This window comes from Acinonyx jubatus, chromosome E4 (assembly GCF_027475565.1).
Source record: "Acinonyx jubatus isolate Ajub_Pintada_27869175 chromosome E4, VMU_Ajub_asm_v1.0, whole genome shotgun sequence".
Classification (NCBI taxonomy): Eukaryota; Metazoa; Chordata; class Mammalia; order Carnivora; family Felidae; genus Acinonyx; species Acinonyx jubatus.
The window spans coordinates 32,698,542-32,717,817 of NC_069395.1; the positions used below are offsets into that span (position 1 = coordinate 32,698,542).

At 36.8% G+C, this 19,276-nt stretch overlaps 1 protein-coding gene across 1 annotated transcript in view; it reads right to left on the minus strand.

Moving 5' to 3' along the window:
* Positions 1-10,443: 10,443 nt before the first annotated feature.
* The window catches only part of CFHR5 (complement factor H related 5), a 32,385-nt gene continuing 23,552 nt past the window's right edge, over positions 10,444-19,276 (minus strand). Inside the window, exons 8-10 of the mRNA XM_015079940.3 lie at positions 16,163-16,345; positions 13,466-13,648; positions 10,444-12,148 (exon numbers count right to left, since the gene is read on the minus strand). Coding sequence (XP_014935426.1) covers positions 11,952-12,148; positions 13,466-13,648; positions 16,163-16,345 — 563 coding nt within the window. The 3' untranslated portion in view covers positions 10,444-11,951. The remainder of the gene's footprint in view (positions 12,149-13,465; positions 13,649-16,162; positions 16,346-19,276) is intronic.

Genomic DNA, 19,276 nt, shown 5'->3' on the forward strand with positions numbered 1-19,276 from the left:
ACAACTGAAGCAAAATAAAAGGGCCCGTTCTCCTAAGGATGTACAAACTTTCTATTCGACAGGGTTGGGTTTAAATGGAAATATGAACTAAAACTGCCAAATTTCTAGAAAATATGAAAACATTACCTATCAGACTTTATGGGCTATAGATAAAACAGTGCTCAGAGAAAATATCAGCTTAAATATATATATCAATTAATGTTTTTAAAAATGGACTAAACAGCCAAATCTAAAAGCTGGAGGAAGAACAATAAATAAAATTTAAAAAAGAAGAAATTAACACAAGTAAATACAAACCTTAATAAAATAGGAAACATACAGACAATAAGTAAATAAAAATTGACCTTTTGAAAAAAGTAGCCAAAGAGAAAAATGAATAGAGAGATAATAAAGCACAAATATAAATAACAAGAAATGACATGGAGTAAATAATGCCTCAACTCACTGCAAATCAACTTCTTACCCCATTATTCAGTTTATTCTAATCTGGAAAATTCAGGGAACATATGTACATCTCAGCCTTAATTTTTTTTTAATTGACTCATAGCAGACATACAATGTTACATTAGTTTCAGCTATACAACACAGTGATTGGAAAAATCTATACATTATGCTATGCCTGCCACAAATATAGCTCCCATCTGTCACCATAACAACGCTATTACAACACCATTGACTATATTACCTATGCTATACCTTTTATCCCCATGATTTATTCATTCCATGACTGGAAGCCTATACCTCCCACTCCCCTCCACCCATTTTGCCCATCTCCCCACCATCCTCCCCTCTGGCAACTGTTTGTTCTCTGTATTTGAAGGTCTGTTTCTGCCTTTTGTTTCTGTTTTTTAGATTCCACATGTAAATGAAATCATATGGTGTTTGCCTTTCTCTGTCTGACTTATTTCACTTAACATAATACCATCTAGACCCTAGAACTATATAAGACACATATACATATACCACATCTTGTTTATCCATTCATCGATCAATGGACGCTTGGGTTCTTTCCATATTCCTTATCTTGGGTATTGAAAATGATACTGCAATAAACATAAGGATGTAAATATCTTTTCCAATTAGGTTTCCTGTTTGGACAAATATCCAGAATTGGAACTACTGGATCATATGGTATTCCTGTTTTTAATTTTTTGGGTAAACTACATATTGTTTTCTACAGTGGCACCGTTATGTATGATGTTAGCTATGGGTTTTTCATATATAGCCCTTATTATTTTGAGATAGATTCCTCTAAGTCCACTTTGTTGAGAGTTTTTATCATAAACAGATGTAGAATTGTATCAAATGCTTAGTCTTTATCTATTGAGATAAACATATGATTTTTATCCTTTGTGTTGTTGATACAGTATATCAGGTTGATTTGCCAATATTTAATCATCCTTACATCCCCAGAATAAATCCCACCTGATTGTGCTGAATGATTTGTTGATGTATTGTTCAAAGTGATTTACTAATATTTTGGTGAGGATTTTGCATCTATGTTTGTCAGGGATATTGACCTGTAATTTTCTCCTTTTTTAGTGTCCTTGACTTTGGTATCAGGGTAATGCTGGCCTCATAAAATGTAGTTGGAAGCTTTTTTCCTCTTCTGTTTTGGAATACTCTGAGGAGAATAGGTATTAACTCTTTTGTAGAATTTGAGTATGAATCTATCTGGTCCTGGGCTTTTGTTTGTTGGGAGCTTTTTGATTACTGATTCAATTGTGTTACTAATAATTGATTTTTTATTTCTTCTGATTCACTTTGGAAGATTGTATGTTTCTGGGAATTTATCCATTTCTTCGAGGTTATCCAATGTGCTGGTATATAATTCCCCATAATAGTCTCTTAAAATCCTTTGTGGTGTCAGTTGTTACTTTTCTTCTTTTGTTTCTGATTTTATTTATTTATTTCCTCTTTTTTTTTTCTTGATGTGTATGGCTAAGGCTTATCAATTTTGTTTATCTTTTCAAAGAACTGGCTCCATGGTTTCATTGATCTTATCTCTTCTTTCTTTCTTTCTTTCTTTCTTTCTTCTTTCTTGTTCTCTTTCTTTCTTCCTCTTTCTTTCTTTCTTCCTCTTTCTTTCTTTTTCTTTCTTTCTTCCTCTTTCTTTCTTCCTTTCTTTTTCTTTCTTCCTTTCTTCCTCTTTCTTCCTTCCTCTTTCTTTCTTTCTTCCTCTTTCTTTCTTCCTCTTTTGTCTTCCTCTTTCTTTCTTCTTTCTTTCTTTCTTTCTTTCTTTCCTATTTCATTTGTTTCTACTTTTATCTTTATTATTTCCTTCCTTCTGCTAACCTTGGGCTTTGTTTGTTGTTCTTTTTCTAGTTCCTTTAGGTGTAAGTTTAAATTGTTTATTAGATTTTTCTTGTTTCTTGAGGTAAGTCTATATCACTAAAGATTTCCCTTTCAGAACTGCTTTTGTTGCACCCCAAAGATTTTAGACTGTTGTGTGTTCATTTTCATTGGTCTCTGTGTATTTTTTTTATTTCCTCTTTGATTTCTTCATTGACTTATTGGCTGTTTAGTAGCATGGTGTTTAGCTTCCATGTGTTTGTATTTTTTTCCAGCTTTTTCCTTGTGATTCATTTCTTGTTCTACACCATTGTGGTGAGAAAAGATACAGGATATGATTTTCATCGTCTTAAGTTTATTGAGACTTGTTTTGTTGCTTAACATCTGATCTGTCTTTGAGATGGCTCCATGTGCACTTGAAAAGACTGTATATTGTGTTGTTTTTAGATGGATGTTCTGTATATGTGTTAAGTCCCTCTGGTCTAATGTGCTGTTCAAAGACACAGTTTCCTGATTGATTTTCTGCCTGGATTATCTATCCATTGATGTAGTGGGGTGTTGAAGTCCCAGACTACAGCCATATTGTCAATTTCTCCCTTTATTTCTGTTAATATTTGCCTTATGTATTTAGATGCTGTAATGTTGGATGTATAGATATTTATAATTGTTATATCCTTTTGTGGATTGACCCCTTTATGATTATGTAATGCTTTTCTTTGTCTCTTATTATAACCTTTGTTTTAAAGTCTCTTGTCTAATATAAGTATTGCTACCATGGCTTTTTTTTCCCCTTCTATTTGCCTAGTGTATCTTTTTCTATCCTTTCACTTTTACTCTGTGTGTTTTTAGGTCTGAAGTGAGTCTCTCACAGCAGCACAGAGATGGCTCTTGTTTACCTGTTGCATCACCCTATGTTTTTGATTGGAATATTCAGAGCATTTACATTTAAAGTAATTATTGATAGGTATTGGGGCACCTGGGTGGCTCAGTTGGTTGAGTGTCTGACTTCAGCTCAAGTCATGACCTCACAGCTCTTGAGTTCAAGCCCCGCATCCAGCTCTGTGCTGACAACTCAGAGCTTAGAGCCTGCTTCAGATTCTGTGTCTCCCTCTCTCTGCCCCTCTACTGGTCATGCTCTGTCTCTCTCAAAAATAAATAAACATCAATAAAGTAAATATTGATAGGTATGTACTTACTTTCATTTTCTTAACTATTTTCTGGTTGCCTTTGTAGTTCTCTGTTCTTTTCTTCTTCTCCTTCCACTTCCCCTTGCCCCTTCCACTCCTCCTCCTTCTCCTCCTCCTCCTCCTTCTCCTCCTCTTCTTCCTTTTCCTCCCCCTCTTCCTTCCCCCTTCTGTTTCTTTCTTTCTTTCTTTCTTTCTTTCTTTCTTTCTTTCTTTTTTCTCTTTTTCCTCATGAGTGATGACTTTCTGTGTTGTTATCCTTGACTTTATTTGTCTTTATATTTTGTGTATCTATTATAGGTTTGGGGTTTGTGTTGGCCATGAGGGTCAAATATATGATCCTAGGTATGTAACAGTCTGTTACATACTTATATACTGTTAAGTTGATAGTTTAGTTTGAACTCATTCTAAAAGAACTTCTTTTTTACTCTCTCCTCCATGTTTTATATAAGTGTAGTTATATTTTATATAATTTTAAAGTAATTTTCTTACCTCTGATTATGGCCTTTCCGTTTGCACTTAAGGAAGTCCTTTTAACATTTCTGGTAGAAAAAGTTTAGTGGCGATTAAATCCTTTCACTTTGATTTCTCTGGGAAGCTCTGTTTCTCTTTCAATTCTGAGTGATAGCCTTGCTGGGTATCATATTCTTTGTTGTAATTTTTTCCCTTTCACCTCTTTGACTATATCATGCCTCTCCTTTCTGACCTACAAAGGTTTTCTGCTAAAAAATCGGCTGATATCTTATGGGGCTTCTCTTGTATGTGATTTTTTGCTTCTATTTCTCTGTTTTCAAAATTCTCTTTTTATTGTTAACCTGTGACATTTTAATTATTATGTGTTGTGGTGTGGACCTCCTTGGGTTCATCTTGTTTTGAATTCTCTGTGCCCCCTAAACCTGGATGTCTGTTTCCTTCCCCAGGTTAGGAAAGTTTTCAGCTAGTATTTCTTCAAATGAATTTTCTGCCTCCTTTACTCTCCCTCTTCTCTTTCTGGGACTCCTGCAACACAAATGTTTGTTCACTTGATGTTGTCCAAGAGATCCTTTAACATAACCCCATTTTCTGAAATTCTTTTCTTTTTGTTATTCAGATTGAGTGCTTTCTATTACCCTGTCTTCTAGATTGTTGATACGTTCTTCTGCATTTGCTCCTCTACTATTGATTCTCTCCAGTGTGTTTTTCATTTCAATTGTTGCATTTTTCAATTCTGATTAATTCTTTTTTATCTCTCTGCTGAAGGCCTCACTAAGATCTTGCAGTCTTTTCTCCAGGCTGGTAAGCATCTTTACAATCATTACTTTAAAATCCTTGTCAGGCATACTGCTTATCTCTGTTTTGCTTAGTTCTTTTTCCAGGTTTTTGTCTTGTTCTTTTGTTGGGAGCATATTCCTCTATTTCTCCATTTTACCTGACTTTCTGTTTTTGAATCTATGAATTAGATGGAACAGCTACTTCTCCTAAACTTGAAGGAATGGTCTTGTGTATAGTACTCCCCCATGCAGACTGTGTGTTTGGTGACTTTGCTGGTTGGTTGGAGCTGTGTCTGGTGTGGGCTGGGGATTCTGGGGCACTCTGTGCTGAGACTTCCTTGGTGCGATGGCCTGAGCCGAAGTGTATGTGGGCCTGGGTGGTCCTGGGGCTCTTTGAGCACAGGGAACCCTGGTAGGACATAAAGCTGAAGTGGGCATGGGCCAGGGTGGTCCTTGGATTCTCAGCACAGAGAGTACCCTTGCAGGATAGCTGAAGCTGAACTGGGTGCAAACTGGGGTATTCTGGGGCTCACCATGCAGAGGGCACCCTGGCAAAGTGGCTAGAGCCGAGGCAGGGCATGGGCCAGGGAATCTGGGGCAATCCACATGAAAGGCATCCAATGGGATACCTGGAGTTGAGTTGGGTCATGGGATAGGCAATCCTGAGGTGCCCCATGCTGGGGGCATCCTGGCTATAGCTAAAGTGGGCATGGGCTGAGGTATTCCTGGGGCTTTCTACTCAGAGGGCACATGCAGAGGACAGCTGAAACTGAAGTGCATGCAAGCTGGGGTGACAAGGGTACTCAGTACAGGGATCATCCTGGAAGGGCAGTTGAAGCCAAAGCAGGGTACAGGTTGGGGTTCCAAGGTGCTCCAAACAGGATGCAACCAAGGCAAGCACAGGCTGGGGTGTTCCTGGGTGGTCTGTGCAAGGAGTACCTTGGCAGGGTGGCTAGAGCCAAAGCGGGCATGAGCCGGGAGGTACAGCAGTGCTCTGCACTGAGGGGTGCCTTTGCAAGCCATCTGGACCCAAAGTGATGTGGGCCTGGAGTGTTCTGGGATGCTTTGTATCTGTGTCATTTTGGTGTGATGGCTAGAGCTGTAGTGAGCTCTGACCGGGGGTGTCCCGATGTGTGCATTGCGGAGCTGCTTTGGTAGGATGGCTAGGGCCAGTGTGGGCTAAGAGCCAGGGGCTCACTGAGACAGTAGGTTTGCTGTGGTGCTTGGATCTTACCTCAACCATGATGGCAAGGTGGACAGGGAACAAAGACTGTAGCACTGGGCAGCTCCTCCTGTACAGAGAGAGTTCCAGTAGCTTCCCTGCCATTTGGTGGATTTCTAGGGCTAGTTCCCTTACGTTCTACTTGCTATTTGAAACCAAGGATTTTTTTCCTATGTACCAGAGTGTCTGGGCCTGGGGTGCATCCCCCCAGTTCTTCTTCAGGAGGAATTGCTCTCTCAGTAGGTAGTGATTTCGTGTGGAGAAGATGCGTTCAGGCTCTTCCAACATCAGATCAGACCAGAACTCCAAACTTTGTTTTATTAACATAATTTTACCGTTATTATGAGTAGTACCTTTTCTTTTCACACATTCAGAGCTCTATCCTAGTCAAAGAATGTAATAAGTTTCTAATCACTATTTAAACCGTTCAACTACATACATCTTTAAGTGTACCTGTTTATGTTGCCAGCGACATTATTTTAGTTCAAAATTGTGGAAGTCCCTACTCTATCATATTCTCAGTTTTCAATGTACACAAACACACAAAAAGAAAGCAAAGAGGCTGGAGTGTTAAGACCTGGTAATGAGACCGTCATGTGACATGTCCAGTAATTTTGTCAAGGGTGCAAAGCCTTAATCCAAACGAGAGTGGAGGGTATTAGGCAGACAAAAATAAATTAGAATGGGATTATTTAGCAGTGGTAAAACATAATGATCATGAATTTTGAGAGATACCCATCTGCCTATTTAGTTTTCTCCACAACGCTTGGCTGCTTAAGTACTGGGATAGAGAAGACTGATGGATAAGTTTCTTCATTATGGAAATTTGTTAGACTAGTCCTTCAAAAGAAGAGAGAGGCAAGAGATTTGAGGTTGGTTGCAAAAGAGTTTGGGCATAATAAGACTTTTAAAGGGAGGTATGAAGAAAGGAAGTAAATACTGGAGGGCATTTTAAGATAGGGGGAAAACGGGGCAGCTGAGTGGCTCAGTCAGGTAAGTGTTCGACTTCGGCTCAGGTCATAATCTCATGGTTCATGAGTTTGAGCCCTGCTTCAGGCTCTGTGCTGACAGCTCAGAGCCTGGAGCCTGCTTTGGATTCTGTGTCTCCCCCTCTCTTTGTCCCTGCCCCCCCCCCTCGCACTTGGTCTGTCTCTCTCTCTCTCTCACTCACTCAAAAATAAACATTAAAAAATATTGTTTATAATAAAAAAAATTTTTAAAGATGGGGGAAAGTATTAGTTCATTAAGTTTAGAAATGTCAAGAAGGCTTTTCAGGTTAGAAGAGTTTTGCTCACTCCCAGAGGGAAGTCTAGTTAAGAAAACCACTTAGACTTAATTTAGTTGTATAGCACTTCTTTGTTCTTTGACATTATTTTTCAAGTAGAATGCACTTCAAGTGAGAAGAACCTACAGTTAGTAATAGAATAGGGGGGTTTGGAGACACCTGAGAGGAGCTTCTGATTTGCAAGAGTAGCTCATGTTTTCTTTCTCAAACCAGGTGACTGAAGGTTGGTTATGAGGAAAAAACCCTGAGAAGGAAGAGAATATACCTAAGAATTCATGTCAGATGCACACCTATTTCTTCTTTTTTTTAATGTTTATTTTTGAAGGAGAGAGAGAGAGTGTGTGAGCAGGGGAGGGGCAGAGAGAAAGGGAGGCACAGAATCCGAAGCAGGCTCCAGGCTCTGAGCTGTCAGCACAGAGCCTGATGTGGGCCTCGAACCCACAACAGTGAGATCATGACCTGAGGTGAAGTCAGGCGCCCAGACTGAGCCACCCAGGCTCCCAGATACACACCTATTTCTGATAGTGTAGGTCTCCTGGCAATGACTTTTCCTAGTTAATTATTTTCATTTTCTTTTGTTCTAAAAATGTGCCAATTTTGCTTTTCTTCTTGAAGGAATTTTTTGCTAGACATAATATTTTGGGTTCAGAATGTTTGATTTTAGTACTGAAAAACTGTTTTCCATTATCTTCCAGCCTCCATATCTGCCAATAAGAAACCAGCCTTCATTGAAATTATTTTTCCCTTGTATGTAATGCATCACTAGTTAATGGTTGTTTTCAAGATTCTCTCATTATCGTTAGTTTTTGGTAGTTTGTATGTAATATATTTTCTTTTTATTTTTCTTGCACTGACTTTATTAATTTTTTAGATCCCATATAGTTCTGCCAGTCATCTAATTTGAGGAACTGATGATCTGGCTTCTTCAAATATTTCTCCTTACATATTCCTTCTTTCTCCATTCCTTATTAGCCTCCATTTACACATTTCATTTTTCTATTGTCCAACCAACCGTTCCCACACTCAGTTTATAATTATTTTTCTTTTTTCTTTAGATTGAATTATTTCCATTGTTTATTTCCATTATGTCCATCTATTTTTATGCTCACTCTCTTTTGTCAATTCCATCTATTTTAAGTCTCCCCCATGAAGTTTTTCTTCAGATGTTGAATTATAAGTTCTAGAATTTCTTTCTCTTTTATAGTTTCTATTTTTCCACTAATGTCTTATGTTTTTACTCATCGAGAGCATATTTTTTTTATTATTTCCTTTAGAATAGCTATAATTCTTGTTTAAAATACTTCTCTATTCCAATATCTGGATCATCTTATAGTCAATATCAGTTACCTGTCTTTTCCCTTGAGAATGGGTTTAGCTCACATTCCTCTAGTTATTTGTATATCACATAATTTACTCATCTGACAACTGTCTATAAAGGAATGCTTTCTGGAATTGCCAGTCTTATACTCCTTTTGTATTTTTTTTTAATTTCTTCACATCTTGGAGGAGAGGAGTAAGCTAAGAATAGCACATCTTATCAAGTACTATACTGCCACTCAAGCAACTTCCTTAGAATTATGTGCCACAAAGTAGTTTGAAAAAGAAATTCTCAGAAACTGAGAAACAATATCTAAGTTTAAAATACTGCTATGTATTGTGCTCTAAATAAAATATTTTTATAAAGATTTTTATTTTTATTCTTGCGAGAGACAGTGCAAGCAGGGAAGAGGCCGAGAGAGAGGGCGGGGTGGGGGGACAAAAGATCCAAAGCGGGTTCTTCACTAACAGCAGCAAGCCCAATGCAGGGCTCAAACCCATGAATCAATCACAAGATCATGACCAGAGCCAAAGTTGGAATCTCAACCAACTGAGCCACCCACGTGCCCCTAAGTAAAATATTGTGTATGTATTTTATCATTCTAAACATTTTAAGTTAGCAGTTTCCTAAGATTTCCTCCTCAAACTGGAAGAGGAAAAATAAAACTTCTGCCTGCCTTTCTCCTATCCAAGAGGTACAGCTGTTTTAATAGATAACCACTGTGGGTTACAAGTTTTTACTTTTTTATTCAACCCCATCAATCTTTTAGTATAAATTCACTATAGGGGTGCCTGGTTGACTTCGTTGGTTGGGCGTCTGACTTTGGCTCCGGTCATGATCTTGAGGTTGGTGAGTTCGAGCCCCAGGTTGGTCTCTGTGCTGACAGCTCGGAACCTGGAGCCTGCTTCCAGTTCTGTGTCTCCCTCTTTCTCTGCCCCTTTACTACTTGCACTCTGTTTTTCTCTCTCTCAAAAATAAACATTAAAAACCATAAATAAATAAATAAATAAATAAATTCATTATAAATTCTGATATGGTCTTAATTTTTTATTTTTTAATTACCAATGTTTGTCCTGATTTTGAAATGTTGGCCACAGTTTTTAGAACACTTTATTGAGATATAATTCACACATCATACAATTCACCCATTTAAAATGTATATTCAATGTTTTGTTGTATAATCACAGAGTTGTACACTCATCACCACAATCAATTTTAGAACATTGTCACTGTTAACTATCAGCCCCTGCCTCCCTACTCCAGCCCTAAGCAACCATCGATCTACCTTCTGTCCCCTCTACACCTGTCTATTCTGGACATACCCTACAAATGGAATCATATAATATGTCGTCTTTGTGACTGGCTTTTCTCACTTAACATAAAGATTCTGAGGTTCATCCATGCTGTGGCATTTGATAGCACTTTATTCCTTTGTTATAACCAAATAATAGTATGTAAGATGCATGTTTTGTGTATAGTGACAAGCATCTGGGTTGTTTCTATTTGGGGGCTATTATGAATAATTCTGCTAAGACATTCATGTTACAGTGCTTGTGTGATATATGTTTGTCTTTCTTTTGGGATATATCTAGGAGTAGACTACTGAGTCTATGATAACTCTATTTCAACCTTTCAAAGAACTTCCAAATTATTTTCCAAATTGGGCGTATCGCTTTACATTCCCATCAGTAGTGTATATGTGTTCTAATTTGTCCACATTCTTAACAATAGTTGTTACCACCTGACTGATTATAGCCATCCTAGTGGGTGGGAAGTACTATCTCATGGAGATTTTGATTTAGTTACTTAATGATTGATGGTGTTAGGTATCTTTTCATGTGTTTTTTGGCCGTTCGTACATCTTTTTTGGAGAAATGTCTGTTTAGATCTTTTGCTCATTTTAAAATCAGGTTGTCTTTCTATTTTCACTCGTAAGAGTTCTTTAATTCTGGATACGAGTCCCTTATCAGATATATAATTTGCAGCTATTTTTTCCGATTATATCTGCATGCTTTCATTTTCTTATTAGCATTGTTTAAAGAATGAGGGTTTTTAGTCTTGATAAAGTCCAATTTCTCTTTCTTGATTGTTTGTTTTGATGTCTTGTCTAAAAATCTATTGCTATATCTCTAGTCATGAAGATTTTAAGAAATTGTTGTCACCATGTTCATAGATACTTACAAAAAACTTGCTGGCCAAAAAAATGTTTTAACTATATTATGCTACCTAAAATACAGGAACATGCAAAGGACATTTCTAAAAGTTCCTGTTCAGTATTTCCCCAAACTATGGTACATCAAAAAATAATGGAGCTTTGGTATGAAGTCAGCCTCCTGGCCCACAGCACAGAGTCGTTATACTCTCAATCTTCTACTTTCTTGGTCTCTAATCACAGTTCTTGATAACTCTCATCTAACTGTAAAAGTAATATAATTCAAAATGAAAAATTATAAAATGTAGGAATATAAAAATTTACAAGTATTCTAATTTCTGAAACCACACACCACATAGAATTATTACAGCCAAACTTTGTGTTTACTCTCAATCTTTTTTAAGTATGTATGCATATCTAGATAATCCTATAGATGCACTATTGTAACCTAAAATTTTTCACTTATAGTTACCTTTTTGTATGCATGTATCACATCTTGACTATAATAGAAGTTCTGCACTAGGATTTGTAAAAATTTTAGTGTGGAAGATGGTGCATTTAGTATTTGATGAGTAATCAGCCTCCCATTAGAGGACTTTTTAATATTTACTAATGCTTGCTACAAGCGTAAAAGGTGACAGTTTTTGTATTTAGGAAACTTTTTTTAATGTTTATTTATTTTTTAGAAAGAGGGAGACAGAGAGTGAGCAGGGGAGGGGCAGAGAGAGGGGGAGACACAGAATCCAAAGCAGGCTTCAGGCTCTGAGCTGTCAGCACAGAGCTCCACGTGGGGCTCGAACTTAATGAAATGTGAGATCATGACCTGAGCCAAAGTCGGACGTTTAACGGACTGAGCCACCCAGGCACCCTACAGTTTTTATATTTTATGATGTGATAGAAAGATAGAAAGCCTTGAAGTTATCTTATACATTTTAGACAATTAGAAGAGGTCAGATGGGACAAAGTACTGAACTGAGGCACATGCTCACTTTCTGTGGGTAATATATGAACAGGAGACCCAGCACTATGATTTGACCCAGGTATAATATGGTCCACCTAATAAGTGAAGCGTTGCTCTTGGTTTATAAATTTGTGAATCTCTGAAAATTCAGAGTTCAAAATAAAACTGAGGTAAGCAACACTCAAAAGAATAAATACATTAATTATAGAATTGCCTATATAATGCATACTTACAACAAACATATAGCATTACTTTAAAATTTATATTCAGGGAAATTAATGCTTGTTTCATTCACATCTGGGATATTCAACTTCCCCTTCCTGACAGATTGCCCGAAATGACTGTATTGACGTGTTTGCTTTATGTGGCCATTTACATTCAAATTCAACAAAATCCCCTGTTTTTACATAAAGTTTTTTGGTGTCTTTTCCTCTTAACTGTAAGTTATATTTGTTCATGTTTTCTTCAGATATTATACATGCATCTGAAAGAATTAAAAAAATACATCATTAATAATATACCTTTCCCTTTCCAAGAGTAGTGACATTTCTTTTAAGAATATTTTGGAATTAAATAAAATTTATGAAAGGATATTAAAAGCTAATATTTATCGAGTTTTGCCCAGTACTGTTCTTAGTACTTTGCCTTATCCCTAAACACTGTGCATCATTTCCCTGAGCTACATAACAGGAGATGGAGGCTCAGAAAGACTAATTTCTCCAAGGTCACATAACTGAATGAGTATTTTGAACCAGAATATGGACCCTGGCAGTTTGACTTCAGAGTCTGTGCTCTCAATTACTGTGCTTTACATGCCTAAAAACCACATGCCATATAGGATTAAATTAAACTGTTCTGTTAGGGTCAGTGTTATTCACCCTCCTTTCCCAACTCAGGATTCTCTTTTACATTGTTTCCAAAATGTGCATAGTGGGAGCATACGGATGTATTAACATCTTACTAAATACTACAGTAAAAATAAGTTTACTTCTGTCTATCAGATATACGGTGCAGAAAGTGGACTGAAGAAGGCACAATATATATAAAAACCAACTATCTCTTAAAATATTCACTTAGCATATTCTTGAAGGTAATTATTTATCAATAAGACCAAAAATTCTACTAGCTATTATATTAGCTATTATATTTCTTATTTAGAGCTCCTTTTCCACAAAGTAATTATCAGTGGGTTGTCACTTTTATGCAACATTGATTTATGTAGGAAAGCAGTATTACCTTCCCCCCATGATCAGAGTCCCCTCATTCATTTTTAAATTTAGCATTTTGAGAGGTAACATTCCCCTGAATAAATAGCACGCCCAGCAGTACTAAGCAGCATGTTCTCTATAGCCCATCATCTCTGATATAGGAATTGCTCAGAGTTTTAAAAATAAGCACATGGTTAAATTTGAGGAGCCATCCTAGGCAGTGGTGACCATAAGGAACTTCTTTTCGTACCTAGATTTGTCCATGCCCAGGATTCTAAGGTACATTAGCAAGTATTTTCCTGATGACATACGATAGACAGTCCTTTTACTGTTAGAGTGAGGTTGATATTTTTTCTCCCTGACTTTTTTGTAGACAGGAGAGGCCACCATAACCTCAGGCTTAAATACATGAAATTTGGAACCAGATTGCTGTGCCTGATTCCTAGCTCCACCAAATACTCGCTAAGTGGCTTGAATCCATGTCAGATAGGTTTTCAGCTGAACTGAAGTAAAAATCATCCTATGAAATTAGTCCATGAAAGCTTTACTATGAATATCAAATCTCAGACTCTAGAAGAATATGACAAACTCACCTATGCATTTTGGTGGTTCTGACCACTGTCCATTTCTGCACGTTACATCTATGGAGCCCCGAAGTTCATAGAAAGACTGGCAATGGTACTGGACTTTTGATCCTGGAGGATATACTGTTAATGGGAATGAGGTGATATCTCCATTGCTAATAGGTGGAGGGGAACCACAATATTGTGTAGACTCTGGAAAATAACATTTATGTGTTGAGAGAAAACCGATACGTAGTTTAAGTAAATTAGTATAAATAAATTTCTTTATATTATATGTTCGATGTTTAATATGATGTCTGCGAGCTCAAATAACTCATTATATAATTTTTACAATATAACCTGATAACCAAAAATTATAGTGCTTCCCTTCACCCATAAGTCAAATACACTTAAGTATTGAGTACATATATCTTATAAGAGCACGTATTATAAGGGCACCCATAAGTCAAATAAACTTAGGTATTGAGTACATATGTATTAAAAGGGCATGCAACTAGGAATAGTTTTTATTTAACGTGTGATGAACAGATAAGTAAATCTTATCTGGTCTACTGTCCACCTCCTTCATAAATTTTTTTATTTAAAGAGGAAAGGTAAAAATAAATAACTCCCTTCCCATTTCTATTCTCTGGGCAACTGTTACTTTCTGCAAGTAGCATGTACCTGTGAAATGAATTATTGACATACTGCCTTCCATTTATTTTCCAATTCCAAATAATAGCATAGGCATCTTTCTCTGTCAATAAAAATGTCAACTTCATGTTAAGAATGGCTAGGATACATTCCATTGTAGTGATTTATCTTCCTACATATCACCAAGGATATAGATATGAAATGGCCAAATAAATAATCTTATCCTGAATAACTTCTTCTACTTATTGTTTCATTGATTGACTCTTCCTGTATTTTTCTCGGACGAACTCTTTCACGTGGGCACTAGATTCTTTCTCCATTAAACTCAGCAAAGACCATGAATCATCCCTTTTGGCTGTATTAACAATTTGTCCTTCTCTAGCAAATCATTCATTGACATACAAACATGTTGAAAATGTCACAATGTAAGGTAAAATTTCCCTTTATCCACACCCCATATCCAGCTACTGCCTCATTTCTCTCGTCCCTTTAGAGCAAACCTACTTGTTTCCTATCATCCCTGATCTTACTTTATCAGCCCACATTCTCTCTAGAACACACTGCAATTAGGTATTTCCCAGTGCTGAAATACCTCTAAGCAGAGCTACCAATAACTTTAGGTACCTAAATCCATTGTTCAATTATCAGTCATCTCGTCCAGTTCTAAGTAGTCTTTGACATGCTTGCCCACCTTTTGAATGACATTGTGTAACATGTCCTTCTGAAGTATGTCCTTGATATTGCTTCTGGGATACCAGCTCTGATAATGTGATTTATGATAAATATTTGGTATTATTCCCCATTCCTGGCACAGAGATCCTAAAACTCTTGGAATTTCACAAATTATGAAAGAAGTAAATGTGTCTTCTGTTATGTTCGTGAGATGACTTTTATAAGACCCATAGGTAACCAGAGGATAACCTGGTTGCCAGGAGGGCTAACCATGTGATGAGGGGGTTGGAACTTTCATTCCCATCCTGATCTACGGGGGAAGAGATAAGGGCTGGAGGTTGAATCAATCACCAATGGCTAATGGCTTAATCAATCATGCCTATGTGATGAAGCCTCCATAAAACCCCAAAAGGACGAGGTTCTGAGAGTTTCTGGGTTGGTAAATACATGGATATGTGGGAAAAGTGGTGGCTGGAAAGGGCATGAAAGTTTTGTGCCCCTTCCCCATACCTTGTCCTATACATCTCTTCCGTCTGGCTGTTCCTGAGTTATATACTTTTTTAATAAACCCATAATCTAGTAAGTAAATGTTTCTCTGAGTTCTGCAAACTGCTCTAGCAAATTAATCAAACACAAGGAGGGGGGTTGTGGGAACCTCCAAGCTATAGCCAGTCAGAAACACACAGATGGCAACCTAGATGTGCGACTGGCATCTGAAGTGGATACAAGAAGCAGTCTTCTAAGACTGAGTTCTTAACCTGTAGAAATCTGATGCTATCCCTGCATAGTGTCAGAATTGAGTTGAATTGTAGGACACCTAGCAGGTGTCTAAGAGTTGCTTGTTGGATGTGGGGGAACCCCGCCTCCCCCAACACACACAATGTAATTGTGTCCTAGAATCATTTTATCAGCCTTCCCTAGTTTTTCTGGGTACTATCTGGCTACTCCTCATTTCCCAGATCTCTAATAATGGAGAGTCTCCAAGGCTGTCCCTTCGACCTCCTCTCTTTGTTAGCCATTTGAACTCTCCATGTGATCCCATCCAGTCCTGTAGCTTTAGATATCATCTATATACTAGCAGTTACCAAGTTTACATCCTAGCTCTCTGACCACTCCCAATTGCCCATTCTATATCTTAAGCTGCATACCAAGTAAATACACTTAATAAAAGTGGATATCCAGTAAAGACCTCAAGCTTCTTTCTTATACGGTCACTGTTGTAAATACCTCATAAAGAAACAGTTTTTAAAAGTGACAGAATTGAGTAACTAGATGACAATTTAATGCTTCAAAATACGGTGCAACACATAAATCATAAATTCTTTTTCCTTTTCTTTAGATAAAGCAAAGAAGATTAGTAAATACTTTTTAAATAACATTACTTAGAAATAAACTACTAACCAATACACTGTGGTAATGACTGCCATTTTCCACTTTTACACACAATTTCTCTTGCTCCGTGAAGTAGATAATTTTCTTTGCAAAGAATAGCTACTTTTTCTCCATCCTGATAATTCACTGTGGTTAGCATATTCTGAGCATTAGGTATCTGAGGTGGAGGTGGGCAGAGTTGTGTCTCTTTTCCTAAAAAATATTGGAATTAACTTATTTGATTAATAAAATCTAAAGAAAACAGCTCAACAAGATAATATTTCAGTATATTTCAGTATAACAATTGTGTGTGTATGTATATTTTTATGTATATACATGATGCTATAGTGACAAATGTACTTTATGTTAACATAGTTTGAGGTTTAACAAGCACTTTTGGGGTACAACCATCAGATTAAAATTTCTCTGGTGTTCCTTCTATTTCCTATTCATTATTCTGTCTCTTGTACAAATTAACCCTTTTAGTTTTTTCTAGCTAATTTATATGATTCAAATAAGTTATGTACATGTTATTCAAACAAGTGAACACAAAAAAATTAAATTGGTAATAGTAATGAGAGAACCAATTAAGATTTCCCTTAATAACCTAACCCTTGATCTCAATAAAAGCTTTCATGATTTGCCTTTTGTTCTAAACATGACAATGACTGGTGATCAATGTAATTAGAATGCTTCTGTTTGAGTAGAAATTAACTTACTTTTGGTTGCTTGGTTTGTTCTAAGGGATAAATTTTAAATGGCCAATTTGGATGTCAAAACATCATTAACTGAGCCACAGTCCCACCTCCTGACCTGGAGTCATACAGTGTTCTCCTTCAGTTCATTCCCCACCCCCCACCCCAGGACAGAAGCTGCTAAAGTGGTACTTCCCTTCAAAATTATTACAAAAAATTAATACATATTTTTTATCTCCTACTATACTACTTTCTTTTAAAACCAATATAGAAGAGTGAGCTTATCTCTCCTGGTTTCACTACATTTAAAAATATACTAATAATTTGTAGTAAACATTTCCAAAATTATGTGAATAGAACCTCAGATCAGTATAATTTCAGCGAAAACACACATGCTACCTGGAACCTGAATTTTACATTGGGTTTATTTTTTCAAGGAAAGGAAGGCACATTAGAATTCTATGCTTCAAATCCTGTAAACAAAAGCTATTTCTGTGAAAACCCGGAGGGTTCTCTGAGAGGTGGGACCACTCATGCATATTTCTATGCTCTATAGGACTTGCCCCATTTGTTTATTGGTTGAAGAAATATATGGCATAAAAGAATTTCATTCCAGTGTCATCATTATTCTAGTCAACCTTTAACAGGGTCAGTCTTTAATTATCTGTTTTGGCTCAACTAACTCTGCAAAAGAAGATAAAGAATAGCCTGATATTACTGTTATTGCACATTTTCTGTTGGTGAAGTCTGGCTCATAGGCCAGAGGACAAGCTATGAAAAGTACATGAAAAGAAGATAAGACACATTCAATAGATAGATGGGGCAGTTTGCTCTGTTACGTAGACGTTTTCCTACTTTGGGTGTCCCATTTCCCCTTTGTTGAAGAATTTTGTAGTGTCATTTATTCATTTCTGTTTAGGTGTGCAAATATTTTTATTTAAATACAAAGTCACAAGGATGAATACTTGTTGAATTTCATCAAGACTCTTGACTGAGCATCAAGGTGTGTGATGCCAATCTTGGGAATCAGCAACCATGTGCTGTTTACCTCCTAGAAGTCCCAATATAGGGAAATAGGAAGGTTGACATTGTCTGTAATCTCAAACATATAAATAATAATTAAAAAAATGTAAACCAAGTCCCAACTAACCAAGTTAAATATTCAAATATCATTGCTATTATATTTTAGGTAAAAATATTATGCATGATTATGTCAGTTGTCCAACTTACTTTCCTTACAGAAGTATGGACATTGTCTTTAGAAATTTCAACCTAGTATAGATATAGTGTAGTTGAAACAGCACTAATATAAGAACCAAGAAACGAGTTCCAGTCTTGATTTTGGCTAAGTGACTTCTTGGGGTCTTGTATTCCTGGTCTGTAAAATTAAGGACTTTGTTGTGTTTCTTAAGAGTAAGTCTGGCAGGCGCCTGGGTGGCTCAGTCAGTTGAGCGTCCAACTCTTGATTTCGATTCAGGTCGTGATCGCAGGGTCGTGGGATTGAGCCCCACATTGGGCTCTGCACTGAGTGTGGAGCCTCCTTAAAATTCTCTTTCTCTCTCTCTCTCTCCCTTTCTGTCCCTCTCCCCCACTCACGCTTGCTCTCATTCTCTCTCTGTAAAATAAAAAAAGAAAAAATAAGTCTGGCAATTTGAGTGACAAATATTTGCCACTTGATAATATCCTCACCTAATCTCCACCTGCCACCTACCACCATTTCTCGAAATTGTCATTAAACTCTTCTTTCAGCTTTCAGTAAAGCTTCCTCCTCAGGTTTCTACCTCATTCTGGAAATATAATTTTATTATCTATAAGTACAACCTTTAAGAAAATCAAGTTGATACAATAAATCAAATGTTTATGATTTTTATCTAGCTCATATCGAATATTTGGGGATTTTAATTACCATTGTTAATGTGTTCTGTATATTTTATAGAATTTTTAGTATTAAAACTATCAGTAATCTGACAACCAGCAATGGAGGAATGGTACATTATATACCGCCTTATCTAATACACAAACATATTAGGTTCTGATGTGAAATCAACAATACAGAATAGATATTAATGTGTATGATATGATAATAGGATTAATAATGAAGTACCATTAAGGTGTAATATTTTTAATGCTGCTGCTTCTCCATATAGGCAGATATGTTTTATTCCAGAGTCACTTGAGTGGCTCTCTCAGACAAACATAAAGCATCATGGGGAATGAGAGCGGCAGGATGTCTTGTTTTTGTCATTTGGCCCAAACTACATTTTTTCCCCAAATGGAGTTAAGGGTATGAGTAGACTGGAAAGGAGAAGGGGGGTTGTCAGGAAGTGAAAAAATTTACACAAAAAAACTTCTGGGATTTAAGCAGCAATAAAGCAATAATCCCATTTTCTTTTCCCCAAGATTTTTTGTGTCGATCTTGCCAAGATGAAGAACTGACCAGGAAATATAA